The sequence below is a fragment of the Bombina bombina genome, chromosome 6 (genome assembly GCF_027579735.1).
Source record: "Bombina bombina isolate aBomBom1 chromosome 6, aBomBom1.pri, whole genome shotgun sequence".
Classification (NCBI taxonomy): domain Eukaryota; kingdom Metazoa; phylum Chordata; class Amphibia; order Anura; family Bombinatoridae; genus Bombina; species Bombina bombina.
Window position 1 is genome coordinate 1,078,379,247 of NC_069504.1, and position 18,596 is coordinate 1,078,397,842.

The 18,596-nt window shown below is 36.2% G+C and overlaps 1 protein-coding gene across 1 annotated transcript in view; it reads right to left on the reverse strand.

Moving 5' to 3' along the window:
* Window positions 1–2,043: 2,043 nt before the first annotated feature.
* Window positions 2,044–18,596, reverse strand: part of LOC128664205 (solute carrier family 23 member 1) — a 232,604-nt gene continuing 216,051 nt past the window's right edge. The window contains exons 8-12 of the mRNA XM_053718979.1: window positions 9,117–9,370; window positions 7,764–7,928; window positions 6,831–6,939; window positions 5,578–5,673; window positions 2,044–3,115 (exon numbers count right to left, since the gene is read on the reverse strand). Of these exons, the coding sequence (XP_053574954.1) occupies window positions 2,895–3,115; window positions 5,578–5,673; window positions 6,831–6,939; window positions 7,764–7,928; window positions 9,117–9,370 (845 nt within the window). The 3' untranslated portion in view covers window positions 2,044–2,894. The remainder of the gene's footprint in view (window positions 3,116–5,577; window positions 5,674–6,830; window positions 6,940–7,763; window positions 7,929–9,116; window positions 9,371–18,596) is intronic.

The following is an 18,596-nucleotide window of genomic DNA, read 5'->3' on the forward strand; positions in this document are numbered from 1 at the left end:
TTACGGGTAACGAGTTAGAGAATAGTTTAACCTTCCCTTTAAAGCCAGTATCGCTCTTACATACACCGATCCATTTAATACCTAAGCAAGTGAAAAATCTTAAAACTATATACGTAATAATCCAGGCTTGGAAGAAGATAGGCACATTGTTGGGAATAAATACCAATATTCCCAGGTACCAAACCTTCATAGGTAATATAGAATTTCAAGAGGGATCCCAAGCCCCGCAGGAGCAAGGGCTTAGACTCGTTGCTTAGCTCCACCATTCAGAGTCAGGAATCATCAAATCCTTCCAAGAACTGAAATTGGAATTCAATCTTGGTAATCAAGATTTCTTTGCCTATCTCCAAGCCAGGCATTACACTACTCAGCTGCATGACCAATACAATTGGAAATGGACTTGGGGGAGGCTAGAGTCGTGGCCAGCCTTGATCAAGGCTGGTCACGGCTCTATCTCTCCATGGTATACCCTCCTGAACTCGCAGAAAGGCAACAGCAATGTTGAAAAATTAGCAAAAAATGGTGAAGGTTTGCTTTTGACTGGACTGTCCCTTTAATAGAAAAATATACTAATTAATGCATAGAAAGGGGCTCACTGTGTCAGTGGTGAATGCTATGATATTGAACCATGGAAAATGAATGTTTATTTCAATTTGTTGGAAAAGCAAACGTTTTTGTGGGATTTTCAAAGTATTATAAATACCTAAATATCCAACAAGAAACTCTTTTATTTGAATAAGATCAGCTGTATTAAAATAGACTTACATTAGCATATACAGTAGATATTGTTACTATGAATCTCTGTAATATGTACCGACTCATCTATTGTTTATGTACCAGACTATTTGTTTATTGCTGCATCTTCTTTGATGTTTGTACTTTTGAAAACCTCAATAAAAATAATATTAATAAAAAAATTGCATTTTTTTTCTAAATCACAAAAGAAAAAATGTGTGTTTCATGTCCCTTTAAGAAAGAAAATTAGGATTCATATGCTCTGTAGCCATCTCTGGTATTAAAGGGGTTAATTGGAGTTTGCTCCCTAATGTTAATCTTGACCTGAAACACTAATATACAGGCAGCATTACTGCAGTCACATAGGGCACGATTCTTAAACACTCTGAAAAATCATCATCTTATTGAGCACTATATTTTAATTTAAGTGACTCTCCCTTTCACATACAGGAAAAAAGGGACAGTAAACTCCTTGCAATCACAAGACAATTCTGTTGTGCTGCTATAGAATAACATATTAGCCAAGTCTTAAGGTTTTAAACAAGCTAACATCCTTTTTACTATCATTTTTAAATAGCCAAAACCCACCCACAATTTGCCTTAATTGGAGGAGCCATTCTGGACTTTAGTCCACAGACAACAAGGTCAACTATCATAAAGTTAGTATAAAGTAGTTTGTTTTGTAGTTGTTATTTAATAAAGTCAATTAGGGAGAGATATGTAGCGGAATTAGCCTTGAAAAGTCAGCAGGTGCATTCCAAGTTCTTAGAATTAGAAAGTGCTGAATTCCAAGAGCTAAATTACATGAAAAGGGGGGCAAAATAAATAATGAAAATGTATTGCAACGTTGTTTCATTATGCATAGGTAAACATTTTATATAAAACTCTCAAGGCATTTTCTGATGGACCATCTAGTAGTGAAAAGGTATCCTATAGAATCTTGCCAGCGACCTTTAGAAAAGCTGCAATATTATGGCAGCCATGACAGTGCCGTTGCACATTCATGATGAGAACTAAATGCAGCAAACTAAACCTGAATATTTCTAATTGGGTACCTGAAATGGACAACTTGTGGTAAAAAAAAATCATAATTATAAATGAAGGTATATTTCATTGACTTGTAAACCCTCTCAAAAAGTGTATATGATAGGACTAGGTCTGTCAGTCACAAGTTTGCTAATATTGTCATCATTCAGGATATCCAGTTTCTGTTGGGCAACATCCTTTTCTGTCACATCTGCAATATTCCATACAAGCAATGTTTTTTGTTTTGTTTTTATTACCAACAAAAAGCAAAGGGAAAAAGGATAAGGTTGGATTTTGTTCATTTTATTAAGATGAACAAGGCAATTGCATGTTCAAAAAATATCCAACAATTCTGGCAACCAGCAATGAGAGAGGTTGAAGCAAGTGACAAACTGCATCCCTTTAACATTTTAAAGGGACATGAAACCCATTTTTGTTTATTTCATGATTCAGATAGAAAATACTATTTTAAAAAAAAATCCAATTAACTTCTATTATCTAATGCGCTTCATTCTTTAGATATTCTATGTTGAAGAAATAGCAATACACATGGGTGAGCCAATTACACGAGGCAACCACCAATTAGCAGCTACTGAGCCTATTTATATATGCCTTTCAACAAAGGATATCAAGAATGAAGCAAAGTAGATAATAGAAGTAAATAGAAAAGTTGTTTAAAATTGCATGCTCTTTCTAAATCATTTAAGAAAAAATGTGGGTTTTATGTCCCTTTAAGTAACTCAGGTCTGGCTCTAAATAAAATATATTGGAGGTTTTAAGATTTTTTCCTAGAAGCACAAAGCAAGTATTACAGATTTGTCTTATTATAACAAACAAATACTAGAGTATTTTTGTTTTTTAGATGGAAGAACCTCACACAATGCTGTAATAAGATGTATTCTTAGCTGCCTATTCGATTGCACATTCATCAATAAATTTACAGTCATTAGATTTATATAAATAAGAGAACGACTCTAGATCACAAGCACAACTAAAACACATTTCTCAGTTTGGATTCAATTGAATAATAGTGCTGTATTCTCTAAAATACTGTTTTGAAGGGACCACACATTGTGGAGCACTGTACACGTGGCTGAGTTACAGCACCACTGTTAATCCGATTCCTTTCATACTCAGTGATGAGATTCTATGTAATTGTTCATGTTTCCATTTTCTTGGGCACTTTCTTGGCTTTGCTTCCTCGGTTTGGGCCAGGATGGGTTGTATCTGAGCCATGATGCTGTGCAGAACCTGGTACCAATACCAAAAGGAAGGTCATACACATCTGAAGAATCTTCAGTTTCCTCTCCATGAACCTCATTCCAAGCAATGAGCCCGCGCTCTTCTTTTGTACCTATTAGACAATATAAAAACTATTAATATATCCTTGGTGTGCTACCGCCTCCTAGTGGCAGAATGAACCTCCCCCACAACCACTAACACAGCATAAGCCATTACTAAAGGTGCAAGCCGTAGATTATATACATTTGATAAAAAGATGTAGAAAAGTATTGAAATAAACAACTCACAATCCAATAACAATTTGTAATAAAATACCATATGCTACACGGAGAAAACATTCTTCCTTAGATTGCTGAAATTAGAAATTTTATTTCACTTGAAATTTAAAGGGATATGAAACCCAAAAATTCTCAGAGCATAAATTTATTTATTTATTTCCAATTTATTTCTCTTATCAAATGTGCTTTGTTCCGATTGTATTCTTTTGTAGAAGAGATACATAGGTAGGTGTTTACTCTGGAGCACTACATGGCAGGAAATAGTACTGCCATTTAGTGCTCTTACAAATGGATAACATTCTTGTAAAACTCCTGCCATAAAGTGTACGCGGCTCAGCTTAGGTCCTTGCTTTTCAACAAAAGATACCAAGAGAACAAAGAAAATGTGCCAATAAAAGTAAAACAGAAAGTTGTTTAAAATTGCATTATCTAAATGAATCATGAAAGGAAAAATGTAGGTTCCACGTCTCTTTAAAGATAACAAATCTAAAGGGATAAAAAACATATAATATTTGTTCACTCTCAATACAAAAGGTCACAATGAAAAAATGTTTTTATAACTAATAAAATATTGAATTCAATCATAAAGAAATTTATATTAAAGGGACAGCGTACTGTTATTTTTCATTCCTTCAATGTGTTCCCACAAACAGCTTCTTTACCTCTATTTTGCCATTTGAAATAGCATATTTTTACCTGTTGTATCCTCACCTATAGTGTAAATTTCAGTAAGTACGAGTTATAGAAAACCAAAAACAAGAATATCTAGAAAGAAATGATGCTCTAAGTGAAAGGTTGGATAAATAGGTACTAAAATGTTCATTTTCTTTTGTTCTCTCTAAGGGCCCAATGCTAAAAAGCTGTCTGAGCTGGTGAGATTCTATCAGAATGCTCTCGCAAGTCCTTCTATTTCCCTGGTGGAATTGTACTGCATTTTCGTATGGGAAGGAGATGCATACATTACAAAAGCGAACAATGAATATCGTAATTTAAAAATCTTGCAAAACGAATTAAGACATTGAAAGAAAAATATTCAGGAAAAAAAAAAGTATTGTTAGGGTGCATAAAAAAATCATATTTTAGAAACAAATTGTATTAATTATGCACAGCGTAAATCGTAATTTAACTACACTGGATGTGCAAAACACATAAAAATTCTTACCTATAAGTAAAAAATACAAAGTGTAATTGTTCTTTTATCGTAAAATAGGATGAATATGGTCGTGAGTGAAATGGTCTCACAAATTCCAGCGTAATTTACACGTAAAAATCCTTTTTTTATATAGAGATGTTATATTTAGCATATGAGTATTATGTCCCCTTAATGCATCACTTCCAGTTCCAGGCTTGTGCATATAAGCTATTGCCTTTGTATGCTCAGCTGTTTATTTGTGGATTCATTTTCTGCTTAACTTTAGTTTAAATGTATCTGGCACAGTCCAGCACAGCCCTATGTAACAAACTGGTCTACAATATTTTAACAGAAATATTTCTGTTTTCCATAGCTCAGATTTTTCGGATTGTTTTAAGCTACAGGCTACAGAAATTGAGTCAATAAAAAGCTGTATAACCCAGACCACTAAAATCAATAGCAGAACAGTCTGAGCTTCTTACTGCCACAGGTAAGAATGTGTGGGAGAGACTTAGAATATACACAGCATTTCAGGCTCTGTTAAACTAATGTCTCCATAGTGTCTGTAAGGTCCCCTATTTGCCCCTCCAGCCATAATCATCTCCCTTAGTAATTCTATGGCATCGACAATTATTAGTGGCCCCTTCTACTATCTGAATGGCTCAGGAATTTAAACATCCACTAGCAGTCTATGACAGGATGTAACCCTGCAGCTTTAAAAAAAGAAAAAAAAAAGAAAAGAGGTTGTGCTGTGCAAAACAGGTACCTCTATTTATAGGGAGGAACCAGAGTGAAGATTGTTCTTTTGTGTTTTATGGTTTTGCCAAAAGACCAGTAGTTATACAGTGCATAGTTCTTTTGTTTTTTATGGTTTTGCCAAAAGACAAGTAGTTATACAGTGCATAGTTCTTTTGTGTTTTATGGTTTTGCCAAAAGACAAGTAGTTATACAGTGCATAGTTCTTTTGTGTTTTATGGTTTTGCCAAAAGACAAGTAGTTATACAGTGCATAGTTCTTTTGTGTTTTATGGTTTTGCCAAAAGACAAGTAGTTATACAGTGCATAGTTCTTTTGAGAAAATCTTTTAGCTTGTGAGATTTAAGTTTTTCATTACGTGCACATTTATTTTATAAAATGTTATTTTAATATTTAACTATTTGTTTACCTGGTATGGTGTTATCCAGAAAGAAACCAAAGAATCCCCCTACAAACATGCCTGTAGTCAGGAGAACAAGAATGACCTGGTCCAGCTCAACAATCCCTAAGGAAAAGAATGTGACTGGTCATTAGATTCTAAAACACCTCATTGTTAAAGCTACACCTACTGCAGAGTATAAACTGTATGTATTTATATATATATGTGTGTGTGTGTGTGTGTGTGACATTGTAAAAACAAAAACTAAAAACTTTAATTGCAGTTAAATATAGCTTTTTGTGAGTGGCTTTTAGCATCCCCATATTCATTAAACATTACATTAAAGGGATACTAAAAAACAAATAGTTTATTTCATGATTTGGATAGAACATGCAATTTTAAGCAACTTTCTAATCTACTCCTATTATCAATTTTTCTTCATTCTCTTTGTATCTTTATTTGAAAAAGCAGGAAAGCTTAAAGGGACAGTCTAGTCAAAATTAAACTTTTATGATTCAGATAGGGCATGACATTTTAAACAACTTTCCAATTGACTTTTATCATTACATTTGCTTTGTTCCCTTGGTGGTATTTTTTAAAAGCTAAACCTAGCTAGGCTTAAACGGATTTCTAAACCGTTAAAACCCACCTCTTAGCTCAGAGCATTTTGAAAGTTTTTCACAGTTAGACAGTACTAGTTCATAAGTGTCATATATATAACATTGTGCTCACTAACGTGGAGTTATTTAAGAGTCTGCACTGATAGGCTAAACTGCATGCCTGTTAAAAGCACTGAGATAAGGGGGCAGTCTGCAGAGGCTTAGATACAAGGTAATCAGATGTAAAACATATATTAATATAACAGTGTTGGTTATGCAAAACTGGGGAATGGGTAATAAAGGGATTATCTATCTTTTTAAACAATACAAATTCTGGTGTAGACTGAACCTTTAATAGCCGGACCCTTTTTGGTTCAGCATACTGGCTAGCGCTTGCTGATTGGTAGCTACATTTAGCCCCCAATCAGAAAGCGCTACCCAGGTGCTGAAACAAAAATGGGCCAGATTTAAGCTTAAATTCTGCATTTTTTTAAATAAAGATAGCAAGAGAAAAAAGAAAAATTATTTTAGGAGTAAATTAGAAAGTTGCTTAAAATTGCATGCTCTATCTGAATCATGAAAGAAACAATTGGATTTATTATCCCTTTAAAATGTATTATTGTCTAATTTTGTTTACATATGTGAAGGATACAAAATTATTTCACCAAGATTGTTTACAATTACCTGTTTCAATAAGTTTTACATTATTGTTCACCCATTTTGGGACGGTTAGTCCAGAAAATATTGAAAATCCAACTATGAAGATGTTTCTTGAAGAATTCATATCTGCAAACTGTACAAAAGGAGAAGAAAGCAAATGACATAGACTTAACTTATACTGATGTTAATGCTCATTTTAACTGATACTGGTGATTGTTTTACAATATTATATCCTCTGGAAAATGCAGTTCAAGGCATTTATAGCAATAGATTTTTTTCTGAATAGTTTGTTTGATTAGTTTGGTTGATAGATACAAAATGTTAAAAGGACATAAAAGTGCAAAAACTAAATACTCTAATGTGTTTGCATATTGTATTTGTGTGCTATTGCTTGCATATAACTGTGTAAACCCCTGCCAATGGGTTAAAAGCAGAGTTAAACTCCGCTCCAGAGCAGCAATGCACTATGGGGAGAAAATGCAGCATGTCTGCAAAAAGAATGGGAAACATGCAGGAACTGTTAGCTCTTTCACTTTGCAGCACTGCTCTGCATCAGTCTGTTCTTGTCACACAGCACTGTGCTCTGGCTGCCATAACACAGTGCTGCCAAAGCGAAGTACTGTCTTAAGAGAACAGTCAAAATTAAAGTGCTTAATTTCCTTCTACAAGAAGAAAATACCTAATTTACCTTTATTTTGACATTTGAAATAGTTGTTTTGCTTACTAAAACCCCCACCTTTACTGATCATTTCAACAATGCAGTATAGGCTATAGCTACGTACACAAGTAGGCAGTAGAAGAAATCAACCTCCTAGTGGGATGAGAGAGATAGATGTAGATGCTTTGAATGCAATGAACTTGTGTAAGTACATTATCCCTTTAACTGAACACTTTATAGGGGAGACAGAACAGCAAAATATGATATTATTGCAAAGATAAATTATTAGTTTATATCACCTGTAAATTAGAGATTCCAACGGCAGCAATGACCCCAAACATCACCAAAAACATTCCTCCAATCACTGGTGTTGGGATAGTAGCAAACACAGCACCAATTTTACTGAACATGCCCATGAAAAGCATCAGAACCCCTCCAACAATAATAACCATCCGACTCCCAACCTACAAGAGAACACATAATAATCACCTTCTGTAACATTCTCTAATAACCTTGCGATTGGAAGACTTTAGTGTAGTCTTGGAATAACTTGACATACCAGCACAGTGCAAAACCTTTAAAGGGATGGTAAACTTTAGCTAATGAAACGCCATGTATGTAAAGTTTGCCATTAAAAAAGTATATGTGTACCTTTTTATTTATTTTTCGTCAAAGGGGTCTTTTAAAACCTGGTCATCGGACTTGGAGTTATTTTATTTTTAGGTAAATAGCATTTGCCTACTTGTATTTCCTTCTGTCTCGTTCATCAGAGATTCTTGCAGTTGCCATTCAGTTCCTAGATGGTATAATTCTCCCTAAACACATACCATGGCAATGATTGCTAGTGAAATGTTTAAAATGTTATGTATTATTGTTCCACAGACTGTCTTGTTCACTTTAGTGTCTAGATAGGTTAAGGTTAACTTTAAGGATAATCCAGTAGTTTTAAATTATAGTAGGTCACATGTTGCATTACTGAGGTATGTCAAAGGGACATACAACACTTTGTAATTATAGAACTTTAATGTAGTCTTGTAAAAAACAACATGCAAGTCAAGTGTGAAAATGTTCTGAATTAATTAACACCATGTTTGTTGCAATTAGTTTTAAACAGTCAAAGTCTCCAAACCACTTGCTTTATTTAGAGAGCCCAATAAGGACTTATTATTGGAGTGACAGAGGCTTGCAACTGCCATTTTGTTTCACAGTTTTGCATTATGTTATCACCTATGGAGTATTCAAATTAGGGACAGATATGTAACCAGCGTTAGGCCTGTGAAGTCTGCAGTGCTACATATATTAATAATAATATAATAATCTTTGTTTATATGGATATAAACATTTTTTGATTGTAATATAAAATTCTATTTTGTATGGAAAAAACAATTGTAATAAGCCACCCTCAGTTATTTATTATGCCCCCTTTTCTGTAATTAACATTGCGCGTTTCCCTGATTTCAGAATTCTTACCTATTCTAGTATCAAGTCCAGATTGGCTTCTCCAAATAAGGCAGGTGGTGGGGGGAATTTTGTTATTGAAACTAAACTGTAGCAAATATGGTGCATTCAAAAACTGTTCATACTAACCTAATAGATTAATATATAGCAAAAATACATAAAATGTTGTAGGAAATCAAATGTATCCTACTTACCCTTGTAATCCCCAGGGCTCCCACATTCTCACTATATGAGGTAGTACCATTTCCAGTACCCCACGCTCCTGCCAAAAGACAGCCAATCCCTTCTATTCCTATGCCTCTGTTAATGGCATGTTTAGGAGGTGGTGGTGCCCCAGAGAGCCGGGCACATGCATGGTAATCCCCTACAGACTCAACCATTGATGAGATAACGCCAGCTAAAATCCCAAATACTCCTGCCAGACTGATGGTTGGTACACCCCATTGGCCTGTGAGTAAGTGAAATACTTAAAGTTAATTTGGAATGGTCTTGGATAAAAAAAAGAAATAATATTTAAAACACACACACACACACACACACACATATATATATCTATACTATAATCGCGTTTGTAACACGTCAGTCGGTGTCGAGGCAGCCAAAAGAATGTTGGCTGCGACGCGCAGCCAAAAGAATCCACCTTGATGCAGCAAAGCAGTGAGTTACGCAGGTGGATTCTTTCACCACCCTGCCATTTTTGGAATCCACCTTGATGCAGCGTAGGCAAACCCAAAGCCTTACAACAACAAAGAACACGCAACCGCCCACAAGAAATAAAATTTAAAAACATGTAACCGCCCGCACAAAGTATAAAAAAAATAGAACTAACCTCCCACACAAAGTATTAACAAACACCTGAACCGCCAACCCCCACATCACAAAAATATAAAGTAATTAACCCCTAATTCGCAAATAACATAACTAAAATATTAACCCCTAAACCGCCAACCCCCCACATTGCAATAAACCTAATTAATCTATTAACCCCTAAACCGCAAAACCCCCACATTGCAATAAACCTATTAACTCTTAAACCGCCAACTCCCCACATCGCAAGAAACCTAATTAACCTATAAACCCCTAAACCGCTTAACCCCCACATTGCAATAAACCTAATATATTAACACCTATACCGCCAACCCCCCAATAACACAAATAACTAATGTAATTACTAAGCTTCCTAATACCTAACACCCACTAAATTAACACCAATTACAATTAAAATAAAAAATCCTAAATTAAACTACAAAAATAAAAAAGTTTAACATTACAGAAAAAAATAAACAAAATTATAAAAAATACAAAAAATTATACCTAATCCCTATGAAAATAACCCCCCCAAATAGAAACGCCCCCTAATCTAAACTACCAATAGCCTTTAAAAGGGCCTTTTGTAGGGCATTGCCCTAAGTTAAACAGCTATTTTACATTTAAAAATTACTAAATCCCTCCTAACAGTAAAACCCCCCACCCACCAAACCCCCCAAAATAAAAAACCTAACACTAAAAAAACCTAAACTACCCATTGCCCCTAAAGGGGCATTTATATGGGCATTGCCCTTAAAAGGGCATTCAGCTCTTTTACTGCCCTTAAAAGGACAATCAGCTCTTTTTCAAGCCCATTAAATCCCTAATCTTAAAAATAAAAACAAAACAAAAATAAAAACATCCTAACACTAAGCCCCAAATGGGTACTCACTGTTCCTGAAGTCCGGTGGAGGTCTTCTTCCAGGCGGCTCCATCATCTTCTATCTTCATCTGGAGCGAAGGTGGCACGGAGCGGAGGTGCGGAGCTGGCTTCCCCGATTCACGGATCCTCAGCGACAGTCCTCAGCGGCTTGGAGGCTCCTCTTCATGCGATCGTCCGTCGCACACTGAAGATTGAATGCAAGTTACCCCATATTTATTGGGGTACCTTGCATTCCTATTGGCTGAAATTTTTAAATCAGCCTATAGGATGAGAGCTACTGAAATCTTATTGGCTGTTTTGAACAGCTAATAGGATTTCAGTAGCTCTAATCCTATTGGCTGATTTCAAAATTTCAGCCAATTGGAATGCAAGCAGTGATGTGCAGTCACTAGAGGCAGGTGAGGCAGTGCTTCACCTCTCATATGGGCAAAAATATATTTTTTTTTATTGGCTTTAAAAAAAAAAAATGTAAATTTTTTCCCACAGCATTTTTTTCTCTCACAGCTATATGTTGTGCAATGAAGAGGCACAATCAGGTCTGCCCACCATTACACAACATGCTGCGCCATCTACTGGATGCAAGTGGTTAAGATCATTGCATGGCCCATTAACTGCATATTTGAGGCAGTCCTATTTGGGCTGAACCAATCCAGTGAGAGGCATTAGTAAGTGGAACATAGGGTTGGGGCTGGATGTTAAATCATATAAAAAAAAAAAAAAAACGCAAAAAAACAACTTTCATATATTTTGTTGCTGTCCTGTGAACCTGCTAGCTTTGCTAAAGTGAAAAAGAGAGTTCTGTTCTTCCCCTCTAAGTGCAGTGGAATGTGCCACTGTCACTTCCTGAATCCTTACAGAGCAGGAAAAGAGGCACAGAGAGCAGTGTTTCATCCACATCTTATTAAAGTAAGATTTTACTGAAAGATTCTGTTAGTGAAAATGATAATTTAATGAATGTGGTTTAGTGTTTGTTTACTCTTTTATAGCAGGGTCGTTTTTGTATTTTGTTTACTCAAACTTTACACCCACTAACTTAGCAGCTTGCCTCTGTACTTCACACTAAATTATAGACTAATTTTCTGAACTCTCTGTAGCTCTGCTGTTTTATTACTTTAAAATGCAGTGGTCCCTTCCCCCCCTTGTGTGTGTGTGTGTGTCTCTCTATCTATCCATCTCTCTCCTTATGTGTTGTTCTCCCCCATGGTCTCTTTCTCTCTCTGTCTCTCTTCCTCCTCCTCTGACTCTCATCCCTTATGTAATGAAAGAATCTATAAGCATAATTTGCAGCATTAAAGTAAAAAGTATGTTTTAAACATATTTTAATGGGCATGGATTTCTAGATCTCATAATCAGAGCAAGCATTGTGTTATCTGGCAAGAGTTTCTGTTACAATCCTTTTAGACTAAAATCAGATGTTTACTAAGTTGACCAGTTTTCCAAGACACCATTTAAAGGGACATGAAACCCATATGAAACCCATATGCAAATTTAACCCCTTAATGACCGCAGCACTTTTCCATTTTCTGTCCGTTTGGGACCAAGGCTATTTTTACATTTTTGCGGTGTTTGTGTTTAGCTGTAATTTTCCTCTTACTCATTTACTGTAACCACATATATTATATACCGTTTTTCTCGCCATTAAATTGACTTTCAAAAGATACCATAATTTTAATCATATCTTATAATTTACTATAAAAAACATTATAAAATATGAGGAAAAAATGGAAAAAAACACATTTTTTCTAACTTTGACCCCTAAAATCTGTTACACATCTACAACCACCAAAAAACACCCATGCTAAATAGTTTCTAAATTTTGTCCTGAGTTTAGAAATACCCAATGTTTACATGTTCTTTGCTTTTTTTGCAAGTTATAGGGCAATAAGTACAAGTAGAACTTTGCTATTTCCAAACCACTTTTTTCAAAATTAGCGCTAGTTACATTGGAACACTAATATCTTTCAGGAATCCCTGAATATCTATTGATATGTATATATTTTTTTTTAGAAGACATCCCAAAGTATTGATCTAGGCCCATTTTGGTATATTTCATGCCACCATTTCACCGCCAAATGCCATCAAATAAAAAAAAATGTTCACTTTTTCACAAATATTTTCAAAAACTTTAGGTTTCTCACTGAAATTATTTACAAACAACTTATGCAATTATAGCATAAATGGTTGTAAATGCTTCTGTGGGATCCCCTTTGTTCAGAAATAGCAGACATATATGGCTTTGGCTTTGCTTTTTGGTAATTAGAAGGCTGCTAAATGCCCCTGCGCAAAATACGTGTATTATGCCCAGCAGTGAAGGGGTTAATTAGGGAGCATGTAGGGAGCTTCTAGGGTTAATTTTAGCTTTAGTGTAGTGTAGTAGACAACCCCAAGTATTGATATAGGCCCATTTTGGTATATTTCATGCCACCATTTCACCGCCAAATGCGATCAAATTAAAAAAAACGTTAATTTTTTTCACAATTTTAGGTTTCTCACTGAAATTATTTACAAACAGCTTGTGCAATTATGGCACAAATGGTTGTAAATGCTTCTCTGGGATGCCCTTTGTTCAGAAATAGCAGACATATATGACTTTGGCGTTGCTTTTTGGTAATTAGAAAGTCGCTAAATGCTGCTGCGCATCACACGTGTATTATGGCTAGCAGTGAAGGGGTTAATTAGGTAGTGTGTAGGGAGCTTGCAGGGTTAATTTTAGCTTTAGTGTAGAGTTCAGCCTCCCACCTGACACATCCCACCCCCTGATCCCTCCCAAACAGCTCCCTTCCCTCCCCCACCCCACTATTGTCCCCGCCATCTTAAGTACTGGCAGAAAGTCTGCCAGTACTAAAATAAAAGATTTTTTTTTTTTTTTTTAAAGAAAAAAAAAAAGCATATTTACATATGCTGTGTTTAGGATCCCCCCTTAGCCCCCAACCTCCCTGATCCCCCCCCAAAACAGCTCTCTAAGACTCCCCCTCTGCCTTATTGGGGGCCATCTTGGGTACTGGCAGCTGTCTGCCAGTACCCATTTTGCACAATCAAATGTTTATTTATTTTTTATTTTTTTTTCTGTAGTGTAGCTTCCCCCCCTCCACGGACCAACCCCCACCACCTAAATAACGCCTAAGGTTTTTTAAAAAAAATTACTGGTCCCACTTTTATTTTGGGACACATTTTTTTCTGTAGTGCAGCGGTCCCCACCTGGTCCCTGCCCCGGCGCGCACGTGCGCGCGCCCGCGCGCCCGGACTTGCACGCCCACGATCCCGCCCCCCTCCACATGACCAGGGCCATCGATGGCCGCCACCCACCTCCCACACCGGCTCCCACCCACCAACGATACCGGCCATCGATGTCCGGTGCAGAGAGGGCCACAGAGTGGCTCTCTCTGCATCGGATGGCCATCTAAGGTTATTGCAGGATGCCTCCATATCGAGGCATCACTGCAATAACCGGAAAGCAGCTGGAAGCGAGCAGGATCGCTTCCAGCTGCTTTCCACACCGAGGACGTGCAGGGTACGTCCTCAGGCGTTAACTGCCTTTTTTCTGAGGACGTACCCTGCACGTCCTCGGTCATTAAGGGGTTAAATAACTTTCCAATTTACATCTAATATCTAATTTTCTTTATTCTTTTGATGTCCTTTGTTGAAAATCATATCTAAATATGCTCAGTAGCTGCTGATTGGTGGCTGCACATAGATACCTCATGTGATTGGCTCACCCATGTGCATTGCTATTTCTTCAACAAAGGATATCTAAAGAATGAAGGCGTATCCTAGCCACTGCCTCACCATCCTCTGACGTCACTGCACGTCACTGAATGCAAGGTACCCCAAATTGAATGAGGTACCTTGCATTCAATCTTCAGTGTACAATGGACATCGGATGGAGAGGAGTCTCCACGCCGCCGAGGACTGCCATCGTTGAGGACCGTCACTGAGGATCCATGCATCGGGGAAGACAGCGCCGCACCTCCGTTCCGGATCAAGATAGAAGATAATGGATCCGCCTGGAAGAAGACCTTCTCCGCCGGACTTCAGGAACAGTGAGTACATATTTGGGGCTTAGTTTTAGGCTTTATTATTTAAATTTTTGGGTGTTATTTTTAGATTAGTGTTTTTTTGGGCTTGAAAAAGAGCTGATTGACCTTTTAAGGGCAGTAAAAGAACTGAATGCCCTTACAAATGCCCCTTTAGGGGCAATAGGTAGTTTAGTTTTTTTTTTTAGTGTTATGTTTTTTATTTTGGGGGGTGTTACTGTTAGGGGATAATTGGTAATTTGTTTAGGTAAAAGAGCTGTTTAACTTCGGGCAATGCCCTACAAAAGGCCCTTTTAAGAGCTATCAGTATTAGGTTAGGGGTGTTTTTTATTTTCGGGGAATTTGTTTAGGTTGAAATTTTTTATTTTGGATAGCTTTGTTTATTTTTTTCTGTAATTTTTAAATTTTTATTTTTGTAACTTTAACTTGTATTTTTTAAACATAGACTGCCCTCTAGTCAGGCTTATTGCCTAGTATACATATATACATACACACACACACATTATATATATATATATATATATATATATATATATATATATATATATATATATGTGTGTGTGTGTGTATGTATATATATATATATATATATATATATATATATATATATATATATATATATATATATATATATATATATATATATATACATACATACACACACACATATATATATATATATATATATATATATATATATATATATATATATAAATAAACAGGGACGGAACTACCATTGGTGCAGCAGGTACTGGGGGCCCTGGTGCAACTGTACCTGCTGCAGCCAGTCTATACATAGGCATGTGCAGAATGTGTACAATCCTAATGCAATTGAGCCTTTAATTAGTGCAGAATGCAGGTACATCTATCTATCCTAAAATCATTATAGAGCAGCAAGTATATTATTACTTCTAAGTTACCTTTGGGGGGCCTAAACAAAATTTTGCACCAGGTTCTTGTGTTGAGTAGGTCCGCTACTGTATATATATATATATATATATATATATATATATATATATATATATATAGTGATTGTCTTTGTGACAAATGGGACTACACAGGTTGGCCAACATTGGTTCATATTTGAGTTCTTACACTGATGTGCCACATGATAAGGGGCTCTATCAAGCTTTTATTATACCGAGTATGTGCAAGCAACACAAATCCAGACCAGGTGTGATTGATAGGAAGTTTTCTGTTTCTCACATCAATCCTGTTGTGTTTACTTTATATCATAGCTAGCACTTGTTAAGTAGTGCTGCAGCTACAGTATGCTATGTTTTTAGGGATAAGATGTATGGATTGCTAGCTCACATTGATTATGAATAGGTGTTAGACTCTATATGTTCTGGGATAACATTTGTTATGCTCGTAATGGGGTTATGAGTATGATTTATATACATGATTGATCATATGAATGCACTGTATTATTAGTAATACTCTAATTGATTACCATGATATATATATATAATTACAAAGAACAAATTCACCCTCCTGGGTCAGCCACCTGGGTGCAAACAAGCTAAAGATAGTTCAGGAACAAAAGATGCACTCTCAGGATTTTCACTCAAAAAAGTGTCAGCTTTATTTGATGACGTTTCAGAGACTGATGAGACGATCATTCTCTGGAACGTCAGGAGTGCCCGCTCTCCCCATTACTCTTTAACATCTCATTAGAACCCCTGGCAATCCTGCTCCGCCAAGAACTTGAAGGTATCCGATTGGGCGGTCAGAAGCTAGTTTTATTACTTTATGCGGATGACCTTCTGCTATTCTTATGTAATATTAAGAAGAACCTTCCTTTATTACGCAATATTATCTCTATTTTTGGATCGATTTCAGGTTACAGAATTAATCTTCTGAAATAAGAACTTCTATGGTTACACAAGGACCCGGGTAATATTACCATACACCCTTTTATTGAAACATTACCTATCTGGGGTTAAGAATGAGTATTAATCCAGATGAGTGGTATAACCTAAATTACTCTTATTGCTTAAAGAATTGCAAAAAAAAGTTAGAGGACTGGGCTAGCCTTCCTATTTCCTTGTCAGCCCGAGCAACATTGATCAAAACTGTACTCTTTCCTAAGTTACTTTATATAATTCAAAATATGCCGATTTTTATACATAAGGCTGATATTCTTAGATATAACAAAGCTTGTGCCAGATTTCTATGGAAGGGTGTTAAAGCTCGGATAGCCATTCATCGGCTTATGAATTCCAAGCTTTCAGCAGGGCTGGCCCTGCCTAATATTCAATCTTATAATCGTGTGGCTCTATTGAAAATAGCCATTGACTGGATCACTGAAAAAGAACAAGTTACCCAGCTTCTATGTGAATCTAATCTTGTTGCTCCCTTTAATTTGAACAAATTATTGCACTGCCCAATAACATCATTAGCTTTGACTGTTTTTTCCTTGATTACCCTTAAGAATATCATAGTGGCAGGGCAGAAGTTTTGTTCTGAGATAGATTAGGGGTTTTTTGGGCTTGAAAAAGAGCTGATTGACCTTTTAAGGGCAGTAAAAGAGCTGAATGCCCTTACAAATGCCCCTTTAGGGCATTGTCTCTAAGTTTCTTCCTATTAGAGGTAATCCTAATTTCACACCAGGACTATCAAATCGGGTATTTAGACAGTGGGCCACGAAAGGCCTAAAGTGGATTAAGCAAATTTTAGGAACCGATTGTTGTCCAGTAACCTTTTGTGTCTTGGCCATTTTTATGCATATCTTCAACTAAGACATTTTACCTATGAACTAACACAAACATTTGGCACAGATTGGTCCCTAGGCGAACTACACAGTAGAATCATTGGATATCAATCTGGTATATACTCTATCTCTCCCTTCTATTCCTTACTAAGTCAACGGTCCTCATCTGAACAAATTAATGATATAGTGGCAAAGTGGATTAAGATTTTTCCTGAGATTAACGACCAGACCATAATGGATAGTTTTAAAATAACTGAACAAGCTTGGGTTTTGACGGTATGGAGAGAGTCACAGATCAAGATAAGTCTAAGGACTTATCTTACTCCAGATACTTTATCTAGATGGTATACATCAGATGTTCTTTGTTCTAGATGTAAGGCAACTCACGCTGATATTTTCCACTGTTTTTGGGAATGCCCAAAAATCTGGCAGTTTTGGCATAAATTGTTATATTGGATGAACTCAGTTTTATTGTTGGATTACTATATTAAACCAGTTGAGGGTTTTTTTCCTGCCAAATTTCAAGGTGCTCCTAAAAATTTTAAACTTATAAATACAAACATATTAATTGGTCGTAATCTTATCCTAAAACTCTGGAAATCCCATGCTGCCCCTAAGTTCTCAGAGCTTTAACATGCTCTGATTACACAATGTACAATAGAACAGTACAACCTGTTGAACCCCTCGGATGAACAATTGGCTTGTTTTTTAAAAAAATGGAAAGTGTTCATATTATCATTACACGTATTAGTTAAACCCCTGGTTAAATCCCCTTTTGTTCAATTAAATATCTATGCCGGACATTTTCCCAACTTTTGGTTGGATGCTGGGAGCGAGTGAGAGAGGGGGACTACCCCACCATTCCCTTTTCTTCTCCCTATTTTTTTTGTGTGTGTTTTGTTGGTGTTATGTGATTTTATGATTTATTCATTTGTATAATATAAAACATGATCAGTGGAGACAGACGAGCTCTTGATAAGGCATTTAATACGTTTCCTTTTTTAATGCTTCAGGTCCTGTGTGACGCCATATTTTGCCTTTTTGTATGCTAATTATATGCCTTCATTTTTAAGGTTATAAATAAAAATAAAAAAATAAAGCTGACACTTTTTTTTGTGAAAATCATGAGAGTGCATCTTTTGTTCCTGGATATATATATATACAGTAATTCAAACCTTCTCCCAGCTGATGAGTAGCAATAATTACGAAACAGTCTGTTGTGGGATGATTATGAATC